Genomic DNA, 18,978 nt, shown 5'->3' with positions numbered 1-18,978 from the left:
CCTCATTATAGTTCAAGACTCAGTGTCCCTCTTCTGATCGATTGTCAAGGTCTTTTAAATAGTCTCCAGCATACAGTTTATCTCCCTTGAATCTGACCCTCACATGCAAATCTGATCGTGCCTTCATTGTTCCCCGCTGCATAAAACAGTCAGGTCCAAGCCCTAAAATAGCACAAGGACCTTAGTGAGCTGTCCCCTTTCCAGCTTCATTTTTACCTTCTTCAAGCCTTGCCGTTTTTGCTCTAGTATCACCAAATTCTAACTTCCCCGCCCATACAGTGCTGTCTCTCACCTTCCTATATTAGCTCTTGATGTGGTCTTCGCTTCAGATGCCCTTCTCTCCTTGTGGATTTCTCTAGCCAGCTCTGACTCTGCTTTGAAGATCCAGATCAATCATTGTTTCTTCCCGGACGGACTCCCAACCTTCTCAGTTCATAGCACCCTTAGAGTCTGAGTAATTTTTACATAGAGCTTGTAGACCAACATAAATACCTAATGGTTCTGTGTATTTAGTAGCTAGATTCAAACAACTCAATAAGTCGCTCCTAACAATTTAAGGACCGTGTAAAAAAATAATACACAAAATTGAAAGAAAAATAATATTTTTATTTCATTCTTAAAGAATTGCGACTACTTACTAATGACACGTGTGTATGTATAACTGAATCACCTTGCTGTACACCTGAAACTATCACAGCATTGTTGATCAACTATACTCCAATATAAAATAAAAAGTTTAAAAAAAAAGAAATTGTAACTACCTCGAACTAGTAGCTTATGGGATGCCCAACAGATGATGAAGGTGGCTTTGTTTCCTTCCAAAATTAGCAATTTCCCATGGCACCTCTGAGTTTGCTGTGGTATCCTGACCTAGGGTAGCTTTGTGGACAATTTGAGAACCTCAGCCCCCCAGAATGCCCCACTACTGAGTTAGCAGCCCTAGCACACTCGGCCCATCTCTTATGGCCATTAACGTATCGCCTTGTAAGAAGCTGCTTGTATATCTATGTTCTGAACTCTTTGAGGTCCAGGATCGTCCTTCCGTCTTCTTTGCTTGCTGGTGATAACACAGTGCCTAGCACACAGCTGGTTCTCGGCTGAGAAGACCTGAACTACCGAGAGTGTCAGAGACCCCCGTGGAACCCAGAGCACCAGGGTGGCTGCAGAGGAAGTCAGCCTGGGTGACAATTAAGCAGGAAATTCCAGTCTGGCTCAGAACGTGTGTTTTGAAGAGGGAGTGAGGATCCTGCTGGACCCGGACATGGGACCAGCCCAAATCCACTCATCAGGCCCGAATCCAGCCGAGGGTACCAGAGACCATGGTCTCTGAAAGGGCTCCAGCCAGTCAAACTTCAGCTGAGACAGCGACACCCAATAAACTCTTGGTTTTATTTTTGGTGTATTGGTCCATTTGGTTTCCCGGTAAGAGTTCCTTGGGAGGAGAAGGAAATAAAGAGAAAGGTAGGAAGAAAGTAGGAGGGAAGGAGGGTGGAAGGGAGGAAGGAAGGATGCTGCTTTGCCTCCCACAAACTGTGACCCTGGTGGTTGGGTAGAGCCATGGTTCTGGGGCCAGAGCCACCACGGACCCAAAATTCAACCGAGCTGAGGGCAGACAGTGGCAGGAATCCCAGCCCCCGCAGCCGCAGTAAAGCAAGGCTATCAGTGTGCGCTACTCGTTCCTCCCCATCTGGCTAATTTCCTCATGGCTGCGTGCCTGAGTTTTTTGATGAGCCGTTGCTTTTATCTGCTTTGTGCTCTTCCTCCCCATCATTAGGCATTAGGGTTTGCATCACTTTTTTTTTTTCCACACTCTGCTAAGAATGAACCCTAGACATAATTGGGAAGGTTAGGACCAGGGTCCGAAGTCAAATTTGTGCTCTCATGTAATAGCAGAATCTCAGTAGTTCACATGTCCCTCTGATTCTTACCATGAAAGTCCCAACTCAATGGCTGCTATGATCCAGGCATCTCTCCTTGGAGTTTAAAGGGATATTTCCCCTTTATCTGCCCAGCGGGCTCTGCCGACTTCTGAGTCACTCTGAGGGTAGCAGCTGTTCAAGCTCAGCCTGGTGTTTGGGGTCTACCCCACACACCCCACTGTTCTTGGCATTTACCCCATCGGTGGACCATGGAGGTGGCAACTCTATGGCAACAGGCTTTCCTCGGTGGGATGGAGCGGAGAGATGTTCTGCCACTGCCTGTGTTCAGTCTGTTTTGTGGGCAGAGTTCTGGGAACAGACTCAGCACAAACCTCCATCAGCCTGGCGGTGGCTGAAGGAGTAGCAGAGCTCAGCCTCTGGCTCAGGACCCGAGGGACGCAGTGCTGTCACTCCTCCTACAGCCTCCTGCCTAGAGAATCACACACCTGTTTCAGATCGGTAACTACTTTCTAGAAACTTCTCCAAAACAAAACAAAGCCAAAAAGCCACTTTAAAGCACATTACTGCCAGGACGTTCTTTCCGGAATCTAACGTGAGCCCCTTGTGCTATTGCCAAAGCTTCTTTTACTTTGGCTGACCCTCGCTAGGAAAGCTACAACGATATGATAACCTTCCATAACGCTGAGGACCTCTCAGACTTGTGTCTTCTTCAGAAAAAAGAACTGGTGTTTCCTTAGCCTTTCACCACGGCCTTATCACCCAAACCTTTCATTATCTTTCTCAATTGTATCTTTGAATCCTCTCCAGCACTTGGCTTTTGAGTTACAGGGACCATAACTTAATGAGATCTTTCATTTCCAGAGGACATTCCTAGTGCTGAAGGAAAAATAAATTAAACTTAAGATAAAATATATTTCTTTGGGGGAAGAGCCTAGGAAAAAAATTATTGGATCCTTTATATAAATAGCACATCGTACTGCAAGCGAGCTTTCCTTTTCCCAATTGTTTTTGAAACAATGGGTCTTTTTTTTGGTGAACTTAATCCCTCAAAGATTCTAACCTCTAAAAGACCATGTTTTGTGTTCTTTTGTGGGTACACGGCTTGAGGATTTGAAAAAAGCACAACAGGTGACCTCGGATTATCTAGTAAGTGGTAAAGGAAACAGGGCTTGCATCTTGGCAACAATTAAGCACCTTATGCAGGTGTGGGAAGGAGTTTCCTGTGTTTCCAGCTTTTTCGGCACTGGCTTCTCTTCCAAGGGGTTTTGAGGTCTTCCTTCTTCATAACCTCATCTTACTGTAAGTAGGCTTGTCTTCTAGAATGCAGTTCTACTTAGCTGTGCAGATTTTTCTATTCTGATCATTTGGTATTTGTGCTCAGAGTTTCGTGGGGGAAAAGAAGGGATTCTCTTTGGACTGTGGAAAAGAGCAACTGAGGCTGGCCTTGAATCAGGCTGGAAACTGCCCTTCACTCAGCACTCACTGCAGCCAGGCTGCCCTAAGCACGTGACTTGTCTTCCTTTACCTGAATTTCCCCCTGTGTCAAGTGAAGAAATTGGGGCCCCAGTTGATGTCTTAGGTTCCTTCCAATCTGACCCTCTGTGACTGTCACAGCATCATGGGTTCTCATTGCTCCAGAGAGGTACCGGGAAAAGGCAGGAAGAGTTGGGTTCAGCAGACAGTCAGGAAAAGGGTGCTTGGGAAGAGCATCAGTTTAAACTAGAAATTCCTGCCCTCTCTCCTCTCTCCCAAGGACCCTGAATTGGGGTAGTATAAACGGATAGGAATAACCAATTATTGATCGCCTCCAGTGAGTCAGGCACTGTTCAAGGCTCCTCACTGTAGAGGAGAGGTACTCAGTGAATTCCATCACCACAGTCCCTCACACCCAGCCCACCCCGCCCTCCCCCTCGGCTCAGCCCAGATCAGGTGTCCCAATCCTATGTGCTTAAGGTTCTCTGTGCTCTCCCCTCATGGCACTGACCACCCATGTAATTAAATAATTATTTGTGCAGTTGACACTGTCACGCCTGCTCAACTGAAAACTCCCTGAGGGCAGGGACCATATAAGTCTTGTGTTTCAGTGTATTCTTGGAGCCTAGCACAGTGCTGACAAAGTCATAGCAATTCAGTAGGTATGTACTGAGCAAACATAAACTTGAATGCCTGAACGGACGGACAAGTAGCAAAGCTGGATACAAACCCGGCACTATTTGGCTTTTGGAGACCTGTCTGACGTTTCAGGAGCGCTCTCCTCGTACGCTCGTGAGCAGGGCAGTGACTCGCTGCCAGCGCCACCCTGTGATCCTGCCCCACCATGCACAGAACTTTTGAGTGTTTCTCCCACAGTGGGAGTGATAGCCGCCCTTCTCCAGCCAGCCCCTTTTACCAAGTGCTACTCGTCCCCAAAGATGTCTGTAAAATTGTTGGAGACGATAGATCCAGTCTGAGGCTGCCGGTGGTAGTTGGAGGAAAGTGGGAGGAGGCACTGGATTTAAACCAGACCAGTTGTCCTTCTGGGCGTTTAACCTCAAGTCTCAATGGCCTTAATAGAAAGTGGTGGGGGGTGGGGGTGGGATGAACTGGGAGATTGGGATTGATATATATACACTAATATGTATAAAATAGATTAATAAGAGCCTGCTGTATAAAAAATAAAATAATTAAAAAATTTTTAAAAAGCACCATTTTCTAGCACACTTTGCCAGGAGGCTGCGAATGAGAAAATGTTCTGTAGGGGATCTGGGTCAGGAAGAGTGAGTGGGTGAAAGGGAAGGAGGGAAAAGCAAGACATGACAACCTTTAGGGAAGCAAAAATAAAAGTCTAATGTGGAAATGGCTAAAAATAGAGGGCATGGGCTGTTAGGCTGCGTGCAAATCCAATGCTAATTACATGGAAATTAATCACAAGTCCTAACGTCCCTGTGCCTTGCTGTGACCCCTGGGGGGGTGCCCTGCTGCAGGTGTCTCCCCTACACCCTTGAGGAGGCTTAACAGTGCCTGCTTCACACCCAACTCTTGCCACTGCAGTGGGAAAAGCTGATAGGAGGCTAAAAATACTAACAATAGAAATCTGATTTCTTCTTCCAGACAAAAAGCCTTGGCATCCACAGGAGGAAGAAGTGTTCAGGCAGCATGTGACTGGTTGGTATGAAATAAATAAATTGAGAAAATAGCATGTAATTAACTCTAAGTGTATGTGGATGAGCAGGGATGTGCAGCCTGTGTCTAATGGGCCTTTGGGGGCGGGGGGGAGGGAAGGATCCCAAAGACCATGTGACCAGCCTGTGCGTCAAGCCCTTCGCCTCCCCCGTCCTGGCCCCGGAGTGTGCTCTCCTCAGAGCTGTCAAAGAAATTCAGAGCATTTCCAAGACAGAGCCTCTGTCATGCTTTCCGCCCCCTCCTCCACTCACTTAAAGATTCATCCTAGATATCGGGCAAATGGATTTAGAAATATCCTACTTACTTACCTTCCAGGATATCGCTACCCAGGGCTGACCCCACAAGGCGACCCTCCAAGCTTCCCTCATCTTTGGAGGCACATGCATTTAATCCTAGACGGAGCTGGAGGGACAGGCCGGGCTGGAACAGTACTGATGGCCTGGGAAAGGATTTGGGGTTGATCCAAAACACTTCCTGGAGGGCGGCCTTAGGAGGGAGTCGTGGGATGCCCATGCGATAGGACAGGCAGGAGTAGAGAAGTTGGTGCATCTGAGAGTTGGTTACAAAGTGTGAGCTTCGAGGGGTAGAGTTTTAAAGTGCAAAACTGAAAACCCTCCCACTGGCAGTGCTTGGTGGGGTGGAGGCTGCCCAGGATGGACCTTGATGTCAGTTCTCCCTTTGCTTCCATTGTTCTCAAGTGAGGCGTGCTTGGCCCCCCTCTCTCTGGCAGGTTGTTCTCCCACGTCGGCGACCCCTTCCTGGATGACCCCCTGCCCCGGGAGTACGTCCTCTACCTCCGCCCCACCGGCCCCTTAGCGCAGAAGCTTTCCGACTTCTGGCAGCAGTCGAAGCAGATCTGTGGCAAGAACAAGGCGCACAACATCTTCCCTCACATCACCCTCTGCCAGTTCTTCATGGTGAGCCGCAGCCCCCCACCCCGGGGTGCCTGCATCCCTCCAGCCCCGGGGGACTGGAGTCAAAGCTGGGAGCTGGGCTTCCCGGGTGGCGCAGTGGTTGAGAATCCGCCTGCCGATGCAGGGGACACAGGTTCGTGCCCCGGTCTGGGAAGATCCCACATGCCGCAGAGCGGCTGGGCCCGTGAGCCATGGCCGCTGAGCCTGCGCGTCCGGAGCCTGTGCTCTGCAACGGGAGAGGCCACAGCAGTGAGAGGCCCGCGAACCGCAAAAAAAAAAAAAAAAGCTGGGAGCCTCTCAGGATGTTGGTAGAAACAGTCACGGGCTCCAGAGCTGGGTGAGCCTTTGAGGAATCAGTGGGGTCCACGGTTGCTCACCCTGGTCCTCTTTCTAACACCTGCCGAGACCTAGGTGCACCCTGGGTCTGGTGTGGCATCGTGATGACCGTGTGCTCCTCAGGACCCAGGGGACAAGCCTGACCCACTGGGTGACACACTTGTCTGGTAGCCACAAGGGGAATGGATTCTCTAACCTAGCTTCTCCTGTCTGTCATCTCCCTCCCCTCTCACGAGGAAAGAGCAGACATTAGAAAGCTGGGGATGAAAAACATAGTCTACAGACGGGGGGAGAGACTTAGCCTCCTGCACACCATCCACAGGTTGTGCCGTGCTGGATCTTTCTAGAGATGGCTAGGATACATTTCCCCTGCCATAGTTACCTAGCCCATAATTCTAGCCGTCACGAAGCTTATGCAGAGACTGAATCAAATCCCTCTCATTCCAATAAATGTAAACATACTGCATCTACTTTGCTTCTCTGCAGAGATGGAGAAGAATTGACGTGTCCAGCTATAGTCACAATGAAGCAGAATGGTAGCATTTTAAGACAATATGTTTTTCTAATATTGGGGGTTGTTTTTCCAGAATCTCATTCATATTCTCCCCCATCTCCACCTTTTATAGGTGAAAATATGTTCCTAACACCTTCTCTTTTACCATTCATGCTGAAAATTAAAATGATGATCATTTCCTCTTAGTCATCCAGGCTCTTTCTCAGAAGCATTCAGAGTTTTAGACACTCTCATTGTTTCTTCTAGTGCCCGGGGGAGGCGGGGGGAGGATGAGGATATTACAGCTCTTGCAGCCTCATTCTTCCCAAGTATCATGGGGGTGGAGGTAGAGTCAACTTTGGATCATGTAAGTGGAATAGAAAAGGCACAAACGATGCAAAACGGTAGAAAACACACAACGACTTATCGTGGGGTGCTGTACACTCTCTTGGCACGTCCCTTATGCTTGCTTTCTGCTGGACCGGCCCTACTGCATTCTGGCGGGGCTCAGAGGAGCACATCGGAGCAGGGAGAGAGGCAGGGGAGAGGTTGTCTGTCGCCCCGGTTTAATTGACTGGTCGGATAATCCATTTCCAGATAATCGGGAGGCTGCAGGTCTTCTCCCTGCTCACAGACAGGAATGATGGTTCAGTTAGCAGCCTCCAGCTCCGGGCAGAGGATGCCAAAGGTAAGTAGCGGCAGACATCTCCCCTTGTCTCTGAGCGAAGCCTCTTGTTTCCCTGCCAGTGTGAGGACAGCAAGGTGGACGCGTTGGGGGAAGCCCTGCAGACCACGGTCAGTCGCTGGAAATGTAAGTTCTCAGCCCCGCTGCCCCTGGAGCTCTATACCTCCTCCAACTTCATCGGCCTCTTCGTGAAGGAAGACAGCGCAGAGGTCCTCAAGAAGTTTGCCGCCGACTTTGCTGCGGAGGCTGCCTCCAAAACCGGTGAGCTTCCAGCTGCCAGGCCTGCCCTGGGCCCTGGGAATTGGAAAGTCGGGAAGGAGAGGGACAGGAAATGATTGTGGAGGAGGAGGGTGGAGTCGGGAGGTAGAGGGTCCTGCAGGAATGGGCAGAACGTGCCCAAGAACACAGCCGTTTCCTGCAGGACCCCACACCTCTTGCCCCTTTAAAAAATATTCAGGGCTTCCCTGGTGGCACAGTGGTTGAGAGTCCGCCTGCCGATGCAGGGGACGCGGGTTCGTGCCCCGGTCTGGGAAGATCCCACATGCCGCGGAGCGGCTGGGCCCGTGAGCCACGGCCGCTGAGCCTGCGCGTCCGGAGCCTGTGCTCCGCAACGGGAGAGGCCACAACAGTGAGAGGCCCGCATACCGCAAAAAAAAAAAAAAATTACAGTTCTGCTAACCTCCTTGAGAGCAGGTCCAGTGTCTACTCCCTGACACCCACGTTGAAGGTACATAAATGACTGTTCCCATTGAACTATAAATGTGTTCCTTTGCAGCCCCACCATCTCTTCCCTGTTCAGAAATAAGGAACTTTTCTGTGTGTGGTTTTTTTTTTTTTTTTGGCCATGCTGCCCTGCTTGCAGGATCTTAGTTCCCCGACCAGGGATCGAATCCCAGGCCCTCGGCAGTGAAAGTGTGGAGTCCTAACCACTGGACCGCCAGGGAATTCCCAAAGAACCTTCTTTTCCTCCTCCAAACCCCCATCCCAGGCAGGTGTTAATCTGGGTCTCCCCGTCCCCTCCGTGTGGACCGAGGTCTTTGCTCAGGGGGTCATACAGCACAGAGAGTAGAGTGGAACCACTTAGCACCCAATAATAATCAAATCCACTGAGCCAACACCTTTCGACTTGCTGAAGCCCAGTAGACAGGCCCCTAGGCCTCAAAAGGGCCCTTATCCACCCCTTTACAATGTCACCTGCTCTTTGCACGGGAGGTCTCAGTTCAAGCTAACAACTGAGGTTTACCGTCAAAGGAATCAGTTTGGAGGGACGCTCAGGATGTGTGCTGACTTAAAGGCGGGCGGCGGCGAGACGGGACAGGAGGCAGAGGTTTGCAGAGCCTTCCTGTGTGACTGCAGGTGCAGACAGCTCCGCAAGAGCCTCGCCTGCTGTGAGACAGACAGACGGTGGGGGGCGGGGAGTCTTTTTGGTCCCTTTAGAATGAAGTCACGATCAGCAGGTATTTATTGGGCACCTACTGTGTGTTTATCCATGAGGGACACAACAGGGAAGAAGAGGTGGTTTCTCCAGGCACCGTGTCATAAGAGCTGTGAGAAGAGAGGCCATCATCCCGCCATGGGATGATGGAGTGGGGCCCCCTTCACAGAAGAAAGGACAGTCACCCCGGGACGCTGATCCACCGGATGGGAATAGGGCCCTGCAGGAGGGCAGGTGGCATGAGCGCAGGCAGGAGGGAGCACGGTGCTGGAGCCGGTGGGCCATCGCCCTGATCACAGTGGAGGGCGTGAGCTGCCCACCCGGGTCCTGAGTGTTGAACGCAGTGCTGGCAGAGGCCCCAGCTGGCCAGCCCCGCCCTTTGCTCCCTGGGCTCCTGACCTTTGGTCTCCACCTCACCTGCCTGTGTCCTACTCTGCTCTTTTCATCCCCAGCTCGGGGCCTATTTCTCAGTGGCCTTTTCTACCAGAAAATCCCCAAATAGGGCTCAGGACTCTAGGAAGAGTGTGGTGAGGGCCCAGCATCACTGAACAGGATCACAGTGAGGTCTCTACTCTCAGAGGAACCCGGGCCCTTAGGTCACCTCTGTGCATTGGGAGCCTGCTCTCCTTAGATGCCCCACCTCCACCCCTTCGTCCCCAGGGACTCGTCTCTGCTCTCTGACTTCGGTGGAACCTGCCCCCTTCACAGGAGCATAAAATTTCAGAGAAATTGCCTCATAGGCAGATTATTTCCTGTTCCCATCCCTCCACCTCAGGGAAATGGCTCTTTTCATCCCACAGTAGCTATTGTCAAAACCACTAAAACTCCCACAAGAACCAAATCTAATGTTGTAGCCACAAAACCCAAATCATTCGCAAGTGAGTAAAGCAGGTCTCAGCCAGGACGCGGCCAGTTCATAAAGTACATATTGAGCAAAAGGCAGGCAGGCCCTTGCAGGCTTTCCTGCCAGGAAGGGGGCGAGCCAGCTCCTCCCCAGCCATCTGAGTCCTCTCTGCAAGAACCGGTGGGCTTGGCTGGCTTCTCGGCCCTGGTGTGGCCCCCTGCTGGCGACTTGGAGAACTGGGTGGCCCGGTGTGGGAAGCGGGCCATCAGGTCTTTGCCCTAGAACTTGTGTCATGGTATTCAGACGTGTGGCAGACCCAGATTTCCGTCAGCCAGTAGAGGAAGTGTCATCCTCCATCCTTGATGGTTTAAGGAGATTCATTCGTGTGTCTTCATTCATTTAACAAATACTGAAAGCCCGTGGGGTGCTGAGCACGGGTTGGGGGGTAGGGGGGTTATAATCCATGAACAGGACACAGAGCCCTCGCCTTGGGGGGCTTACACCAAAGAAACGCATGTGGTATAACAGAAAAGTACTCAAAACCACAGCCCCGACTTCTACAATTCTTCTGCCTCTGTGCGACTTGAGCAGGCCCCTTAATTTCTGGAATTCCCTAAATTCCCTCTAGTTGCGTCTTCTTTGGTGTTTGAGCTTGGACAGTAGGTGAATCTCCCTCACTGCAAGACGAACAAAAGACAAAATCTCTTGCCTTGTGTAGGTAGGCTGGTGTCTTTTGGTTTGCTTTTTAGGGTGTCTTAGAATAACCATCTGCCTACTTTAAACCTGTGGTTTTCAATCAGAGTGATTTTTGCTCCATCTCTCCCCAGAGGTCCTTTGGCAAGGTCTGGAGTCGGTTTTGGTTGTTACAACTTGGGGGGTGCTGCTGGCATCTAGTGGGTAGGGGCCAGGGTTGCAGCTAAACATCCAGTAATGCACAGGACAGCCCCCATAACAAAGAATTTATCTGGTCCAAAATGATGTTGAGAGACCCTGTTTTAAACTTTGAAAATAATCCATCTTTTCCCCCTCATTTCTCCATCAGAGCCACCCAGAAGCTAAGAGGCTTGATTTCAGAACGAAGGCAAGATAACCTGGGGAGTCCCATGATGACAAAATTTGCTCCTTATTTCCACATAAACTAGCTCATCCCTTTAGTTCTCGGTTTCCTCATCTGAATGGTGGGGCCAGTGACACTCATCTGGATTTGCTGTGAGCAGCCGCCAATCAAAATGATTGTCTCTCAGCTGGTCCAGAAAAGCCAGACATGTGGCTCTTTCTCTCTCGGACTGTGGGTTTTTCTCCCCCGCCCCACTCTCATTCCGCTGCTGTGAAGGAGAGACACAGGTTTTGTCTGATCGAGGGACTCTGTCCTCTGCTATTTGGGAAACAGATTTATCAGGGCACCGTTCTGTGTTTTTCCTTGTCTTCACCATCGAGATGCAACAGCTGCCTCTCTCCTTCCTTCTTCCAGAAGTGCACGTGGAGCCTCATAAGAAGCAGCTGCACGTGACCCTGGCTTACCACTTCCAAGCCAGCCACCTGCCCACCCTAGAGAAACTCGCCCAGAACATTGATGTCAAACTCGGGTGCGACTGGGTGGCGACCATATTCTCCCGGGATATCCGATTTGCTAACCACGAGGTAATGTCTCCCTGGGGCTCCTGACTCTGCCAGGGGTGCCGGGGTGCCATCAGCACCAGTAGCACTTGCTGCTGTGGGGAGATGGAAACCAAAGGGAAGTAATGCCCAGGAGTCATCTGGCCTGGAATTTCATCCAAGCACTGGCCGGCTCACTGGGAAGCTTTGAGCTTGCATCTCTTGTCTCTGGGTTCCAAGTGTAATATCCCCATTGTTCTATCTGCCCTGCCAACCTTACTGGAATGATATAGAAATGAAATGGGAGAATAGATAGAAAAGCATGTTGATAAATTTTTAAATATTCTATCAGTTCACAGTATTAACAGGTAGAAGACACCATCCTGATCTTAGGTGAGGAGAACACCTAAATACAAAAAAGACCCCAAACAAATCCTGAACACATAGCTAACAGATATTTGCTGAGTATCTGTGGCATGCAAGTTACCATGGAACATACTAAAATTTTATTTTTTTATTTTATTTTTTATTTTATTTTTGGCTTTGTTGGGTCTTCGTTGCTGCATGTGGACTTTCTCTAGTTGCGGCGAGCAGGGTCTACTCTTCGTTGTGGTGCGCGGGCTTCTCATTGCGGTGGCTTCTCGTTGCAGCACACAGGCTTCAGTAGTTGCAGTACGGGCTCAGTAGTTGCGGCACACGGGCCCTAGAGCGCGCGGGCTTCAGTAGTTGTGGTGTGTGGGCTCAGTATTTGTGGCTTGCGGGCTGTAGAGCACAGGCTCAGTAGTTGTGGCGCACAGGCTTAGTTGCTCTGCAGCATGTGGGATCTTCCCGGAGCAGGGCTCGAACCCATGTCCCCTGCATTGGCAGGCGGATTCTTAATCACTGCACCACCAGGGAATTTTAAAATGTGGTCCATATGAACTGAAAGCACAGACCAAATATTGTGAGAGTTTGTGTGTATCACATGGGAGACCTGAGAGGGACAACTGATTCCAGGACAGGCAGAAAGGTTGGCATGGTCCTGGCATCCTTCTTTTGAAGGAATTGACATTGCTTTCCAGGACAAGCACGTGCCATCTCTGAAGAGTCTTATTGTCCTTTTTTTCCTGAAGGAGAAGCTGAGACATAGGGATTCAGTGGCTGGTCCAAAGCTAAGGAGCAATTTAGGACCAGAACTGAAGCCAGAAGCCAGGGGTTCTGACCAATGAAGATGGGCAGCCCATCTAAAAAAAGACCACAGAGTTTGCAACAATTGTCATCCAGTTTAACTACATTTACGAAACATACGTATAAATCGTTTCCTAGTTTTCAGCAGCAAAAGAACTGATATTTTGTTAGTTTACGTAGCCTTTTAACATCTGTTTTAGGTATGTTTTTTAAATATGAAAAAGAGTTAGAAATTCAGGGTCTAGGCCAGGCGACCTCATCGTTGTTTTGGAAGTGTTTGGAAGAGCCAACCCACAACGAAGGTCCAGGACTGTGCGCGGGGCCCGAGAGTGTCAGGGACGTGCAGGTTTGTCTGGCTCTGCTGATGGGAATGTCACGTCCTCCTTCCAAGTCATTTGATGCAAGTTTCTGTAAAGACACAGCAAGGAGACTGGGCTTAATCTTACTTCAGAATTCTGAAATCTCCTGGACTTGCTTAGCATGAGCGCTAAATAGAACAAGAGAGGTGTGGCTGGCTGGATTCCTTCCGAGGGCAGAGAAAAAAAAGTCAAGGGTGGCATGCCAATGGACGGTGAGAAGTCACCTTTCTAAGAGAAGGAAGGTGGCGATGGAATTTTCCGAGGAATATCTTCTAATCAATACTGCCCTCCAGTTAACTCAGAGGGTAATTGCTTTTCTGCCTGACCCACATTCTGCTCAACTGGCACGGAGGGAAAGAGGCAGCTAGCGCCCACATGAATTATTTTCTAAAAATAACATGGCCTCTTTTATCTCTTATTTGTAAAAGCTCATTTATTACTGTTCCTCCTGATAAAGTTCTCCGTCCGAGGTCATTTGGCTTTAGCTGTGCCCTCCTGCATATGTAAACCTCTACTTGCCTTTCTCCTCCTCCTGTGCCCAGGAGGCAGGATTGATTAACTGGTCCAGTGAGGTGACAGATGTCCGGAGAAGGCCAGTGGTTTAGGCAAGGACACTCAGTAAGTGATGCTTTGGAACCCTCTGGGGTCTCACCCCTCTTCTGTTCAGATGCTCACTTGATGTGGGCTTGCAAATGCTTGCTTGTACTTCACACCATCTCTTCCACGTTAGCGATCCCAGTGTGCCATGCCAGTTTTATGTGTCAAGCACTAGAAATCTAGAGGAAGGACAGAGTTACAGAAAAAGCATAAATTCTGGAGTTGGGCACACACGGCTTCAAATCCTGGCTCCCTCACTTTAGCGGTGGTTAGATTCGCTTTTACAACTTCTAGAAAATAATCCAGTCCTTAGTTCTCTCGTGTGCAGAATGCCGACAATATTTTGCTGGACTGTTGCATGAACTAGAGGACATATGGAAATGTCCTACCATAAGAGCCAGCACAGAGTGGGCATAGCGACAACGACAAAATTGCCACAGCTGTTATTGTTACTGAGAGTAAAAAGGGCTTCAGAGGCAAAGAGGGTCAGTTCCTGTCATCACCTGGGGCTGTATCTGCCCTTCCCAAGATGTCAGTCAGCAAACTTTGAGCTTAGTCCCCAAGTAGGAAGGGAGGGAAAACATACTTGAGACAGACTCAAGAGTGCTTACAAGTAGATGCTAAACATAAAAGAGTATCACATAGGACAAAACTAGGCACATGAGCTGAGATCCCCCAAACTTGGGCTGACTTTTGCACACGCTTTTGGTAAGTGGGAAAGGGCTATGGGGACCTGGGCACCGGTTATAATTTGAGATTTGCCGCAATACCTTGATGGTTTTCTTATTGATTATTCGATAAATCAAAGCTCCTTATTGTCCAACTACCCTCTGCCCAGGACACGATGTCCCCTCTGCTCCTTTCTGTGCCTCGATCTCCCTGGAGATCGCCTAGAGCTAGAACGCTTAGCCCAGGGCCCCCAAGTGAAAGGAGGAATGAGTTCTTCTCCCAAGTCATTTTTGAGGTTCTCAAAGAAGAGACACTTCTGCCAAGTCAAAGGCATCATTAGCCAGGACTATGCTGCACTTGAGTGTCTAAGGAACCTGAGTTGAGTTTAGACTTGTTCCCTGTGACTTGGTGCCTCTCTCCACCCTGTTCCAGGAAAAGGAATGTTCCTTTTGGTGTCTCAGCACATACCTAGCCTATAGATTTGAGATTTGTTTTCTTTAAGCTCTTTTAACAACCCAACAAAAAAAAACCTTCCTGGTTAGTGTGGAAACATGGTTTGAGTGAGTATGTGGCAGAGGAGTGGGAAGGCGATGGGATGCAAGAAGATCTAGGGCTGAAGGGGACATCAGAAATCCAGTGGAGCAGGTAGTCAAGTTCTGTACATTATCGTGTTCATTCTCTGGGGGGAAAATCATATTTTTACTGGCTCCTCTCATTAGCAACTGCCAGAAAGAAATTCTTTATTGACATGCTCTGATGTATCACCTTGACCCCAGTGAGCTGATGAGCTCACAAGCCTACCCAGCACAGGATTCAGGGGTCAGCATCAGCTAGACGGAAAGGTAACCCCTTGAAAGCCAGCCATCATGGGTCATAGAAATAATTATGCTCCTTCTGTGTACCAGAGGCCTCAGGAGTTTTCTTAGGTTGTCTCATTTAACTTTTATAGTCCGGGTATCATTTGACAGATGAGAAAACAGAGGCCAAAGTTAAAAACCTGTACGTGGGAACCAGAATATTTTGCCTGCCACTGGTAGCTTCAAGATCAAAGGAAGAGCTGATAGAACAGCCCCTCTTAGCCCTTGTGAAACACAGAAAATATTTTCCTTACTATTGAGGTCTCCTGCTGTTAACAAAAATGGAGTAAAAGAAATGTTTTCCAAAGCATCTTCATGCCTATGCCTGTGATGTTTCTATATACCAGAAAAGGAGACAAAAAGTGGAATAAATCAGCCAAGTGGCATAGCCTGAGGTTGGCCCTGGGGGCTTTTTCTGAGCCCAAAGAAGGAACACGTGGTCTCCATCTGTTCACTGACAAAAGCTGGTTACAGACATGACACACTGATGGCTGCGAAAGGTATTTTTCTTTCTAGGCCTTTGTTAAAAATGGAGGTTTAAAGAAAGCTTTTTTTTTAAAATTATTTTATTTATTTTATTTTTGGCTGCATTGGGTCTTCGTTGCAGTGCGCGGGCTTCTCACTGCAGTGGCTTCTCTTGCAGAACAGGGGCTCTAGGCGCACAGGCTTCAGTAGTTGTGGCACGTGGGCTCAGTAGTTGTGGCGCACGGGCTTAGTTGCTCCGCGGCATGTGGGATCTTCCTGGACCAGGGCTCGAACCCGTGCCCCCTGCATTGGCAGGAGGATTCTTAACCACTGCACCACCAGGGAAGCCCTAAAGAAAGCTTCTTGAAGGCAGGGACCATGCCTTGTTTAAGCCGCTGAGTTACATGGAAGGGAGAACACTTCATTCCCAAAGCCTTCCTAGGGGAGTCTCCATCTGGGCATCGGTGACATCTGCATGGAAGACTCCCTTCCCGTGAGTTGCATTTCCAGGGTCTATTATGGCACCTACCCCGGCAGACGGAGCAGAGAAAACTAGGTCCAACCCCGTTTGTACAGAAGTTTACCGGAGAGCCTACAGGTTTTCAGATGAATTTCTAAAAACCGTATCTTTTGAAGCAAAGACATGCCTGAAGGAAAGTCTGGAGACAGCCAGGAGCGCCAGCACATACTCACAGTACCCTGAAAAGAGAAGAAACGCCTTCTGATCTGAATCCAGATCTCCTCAGAGCCTGCAGACCCCAGGGGCACCTGTCAATGTCAGCTTCTGGACGTGTGCCCTGTTAGAGCAGAGCACACAGACCGGCCCTGGAGGCGCTCAGAAGCATGGGTCAGATGTGGGCCTCACGCATCCCTCTCCTCCTTTTTCAGACGTTACAGGTGATCTACCCCTACACCCCGCAGAACGACGATGAGCTGGAGCTGGTCCCTGGGGACTTCATCTTCATGTCGCCCATGGAGCAGACCAGCACCAGCGAGGGCTGGATCTACGGCACGTCCCTAACCACAGGCTGCTCCGGACTCCTGCCTGAGAACTACATCACCAAGGCTGACGAGTGCAGCACCTGGATATTTCATGGGTGAGCAGATGCTAAGTTCTTTGTCTGCTGCTTTTCAAAGAACATTGTGGAGTTTGAGGAGGTGGCAGGGAAACGGACTTGATTGATCCTGGACGGGCAGGGCAGCAGTGCCAGTAAATGAAGTCCGAGGGGGAAGAAAGCCCTATCGGTTCCAGACTTTCAGGGAAGGGCTGAGCTGGGGCATGAGAAGAATGGGAGATGGCTTGCCCTGCTTTGCTCTGCCTGCCCCCATTGGATGTAGCATCTGTCTGAGTTCCTGACTGGAGACTAAACTGAGGCTGCTTGGGGGACCATCTCTTCTGGCTTCAGTGTGGGTCATCCCAGCACTGAGTCTTTATGGCTTTGGGGCTTCTGTCCACTCTTTCTTGGGTCATTGCATGGAGGGGTCTGACTTCCCAGAGAAGCAGGACAGGTTCCCACTATGCCAGCCAGACCAGTAGTGAAAGGATTTGCAAGGGTCAGGAAACCGAACCGCCCCTCACCGTGAGGTGACCCCGAGCAAGTCCTGAGACTTGGCATGTGAATGCCTAGATGACAGAGACCATTTCTGTGGCAATGGGCAACCGCCAGAGCCTTAGAAAGGCAAGCGGTCCCTCCCCCACCCAAGTTTTCTGGAGAGTGATAGCGTTCCACCCATCCCTCACTCCTGCTTTGCCCCCAAACCAACCTGGTCCCACGTTGAGAGTGACCTGTGCTGCATGACCAGCTTTGTCCTGAGAGAGAGGTGCCTTTTGTTCCTCTTTTATGTTTCTTAATCGGAGGAGTTCAAAGCCAGCCCTTCCCTGGTGCACGCGGGCATCTGGCCAGGGTGTGCGTGCTGGTTTGTTTTTCCTCCCTCTTGTTCTTGCCATGTGCCAACGTGGCTGAGAGCCGGAAGCTCTGAGCACCAGCTGCATGGTGTGTAACACTGCTTCTCTTTTATGACAGTAATAACAGAGACAGGCAATTTCAGTGAGTGTTTTGCCTGGAGGAAGAAAAGACAAGACAGTCCCCTACCCTGGTTAGCAGCAAGCCAATAAACCACAAACCCAGGGATGGAAAGGAATATCTTCTTCCTTCATAACCGCCTCCCCAGCAACCCTTCCTCTTCCTTCCCCGTCCCCACCCAAGGAACATCCAGCATTTGGGGGCACAAATTGGAAGGTCAAAGCTGCCTCGTGTTCCCGAGACCTTTACTTTTTTTTTTTTTTAATATTTATGTATTTATTTGGCTGTGCCAGGTCTTAGTTATGACACGTGGGATCTAGCTCCCTGACCGGGGATTGAACCCGGGCCCCCCTGCATTGGGAGCACAGAGTCTCAGCCACTGGACCACCAGGAAAGTCCCCCCGGACCTTTGCTTTTTCAGAAATGTTTCTAAGTTGGGTTTCCAAAGTCACCGTTTTATCCCTGTTAAAAAAAAAAAAAAAAAAGCATAATATATGTGAAGAAACGGAGAATCAAAAGATTATTTGATGATATACAGCTCCCAGATCACATTCTTACAAGTAGGGCTCCCTGTGGGAAGAGTATGTGGGAGAAGTTCTGCTGACCCGGTTCAGATCTCTGCATCTAAACCCACTCTTGCCCAAGTTAGAGCTCTGCTGAAATGGGAGGGGATCCTCAGTGACCTCAGTCCATGGATCCCAGGGAGGTCTGTGTGTCATCTCCCTTTATTCTGAGAGATTACTAGTGATGTTATTTCCCTGGGAACCATGTCTGAAATTTCACTATCAGCTGCTACAGCCAACCCGGCTGAGAGTGGGGGAAATACTAATATACTAGGTGTTTGTTAGGACACTGTAATTAAGAATTTGAGTTTTTACTCCAGTAGTCTTAGATTCAAATCCTGACTCTCCCACTCACCAGCTGTGTGACCTTGGCCAACTAACATGATGTCTCTGAGCCTCAGTTTGCTAATCTAGGAGATGGAGATGATAATTGCCTTTCCCGTAGAGGCGTGTGTGAACACTGCTGTAAAGGACTTAGCTTTATGTGGATCAGGGCCGTGTCTAAAACAGCACTGAATCTACAAGAGCCATTAGCTTTACGGTTATTTTCTTTTTCTAACTTGTCTTTTCTAGTCCTCTCTTACATGCTTGTCAAATCAAATGTCTCTTCCACAAAAGCGATCCTATAGAAGAACTGCACTTTCCTAATTAACCCCAGAAGTGGAAATGACTCAGCGAGGCAGAGCCCAGCTGCTGTAAGACAGCCTTGTTTCACCCCTAATGACAGGTAGCCTGGGGGAGGGAGAGCCACAGGGTCCTCAAGCATGACGTGGCCGACTTGATGGGACGTTGCAGAGGGGATTCAAGCAACCAACAAGTAGGGACTTGGGGTCAGCAGCCCTTCACAACTCTTCCTCCCCTGTCCTCAGTTTTCCGAGTCCCTCCTAAGGAAATATTTTCCTACCACCCTTATTAGAGCACCCTGCCGGGTT

General features: G+C 49.5%; 1 protein-coding gene across 2 annotated transcripts in view; it reads left to right on the top strand.

Moving 5' to 3' along the window:
- Positions 1 to 18,978, top strand: part of UBASH3B (ubiquitin associated and SH3 domain containing B) — a gene marked incomplete at both ends in the record, with an annotated part of 135,419 nt that overhangs the window by 100,967 nt on the left and 15,474 nt on the right. The window contains 5 exons of one of the 2 annotated variants that reach the window (XM_082660318.1): positions 4,971 to 5,024; positions 5,773 to 5,959; positions 7,533 to 7,731; positions 11,221 to 11,390; positions 16,348 to 16,556. In XM_082660318.1, coding sequence (XP_082516444.1) covers positions 4,971 to 5,024; positions 5,773 to 5,959; positions 7,533 to 7,731; positions 11,221 to 11,390; positions 16,348 to 16,556 — 819 coding nt within the window. Of the gene's footprint in view, positions 1 to 4,970; positions 5,029 to 5,772; positions 5,960 to 7,532; positions 7,732 to 11,220; positions 11,391 to 16,347; positions 16,557 to 18,978 lie in introns of both variants that reach the window. The other variant, XM_082660319.1, reaches the window with a different exon arrangement.

Source organism: Grampus griseus (genome assembly GCF_964374135.1).
Source record: "Grampus griseus genome assembly, chromosome: 8".
Classification (NCBI taxonomy): Eukaryota; Metazoa; Chordata; class Mammalia; order Artiodactyla; family Delphinidae; genus Grampus; species Grampus griseus.
Note: the sequence above shows the minus strand (reverse complement) of the source record. Positions and strands in the feature narration are given on the sequence as shown.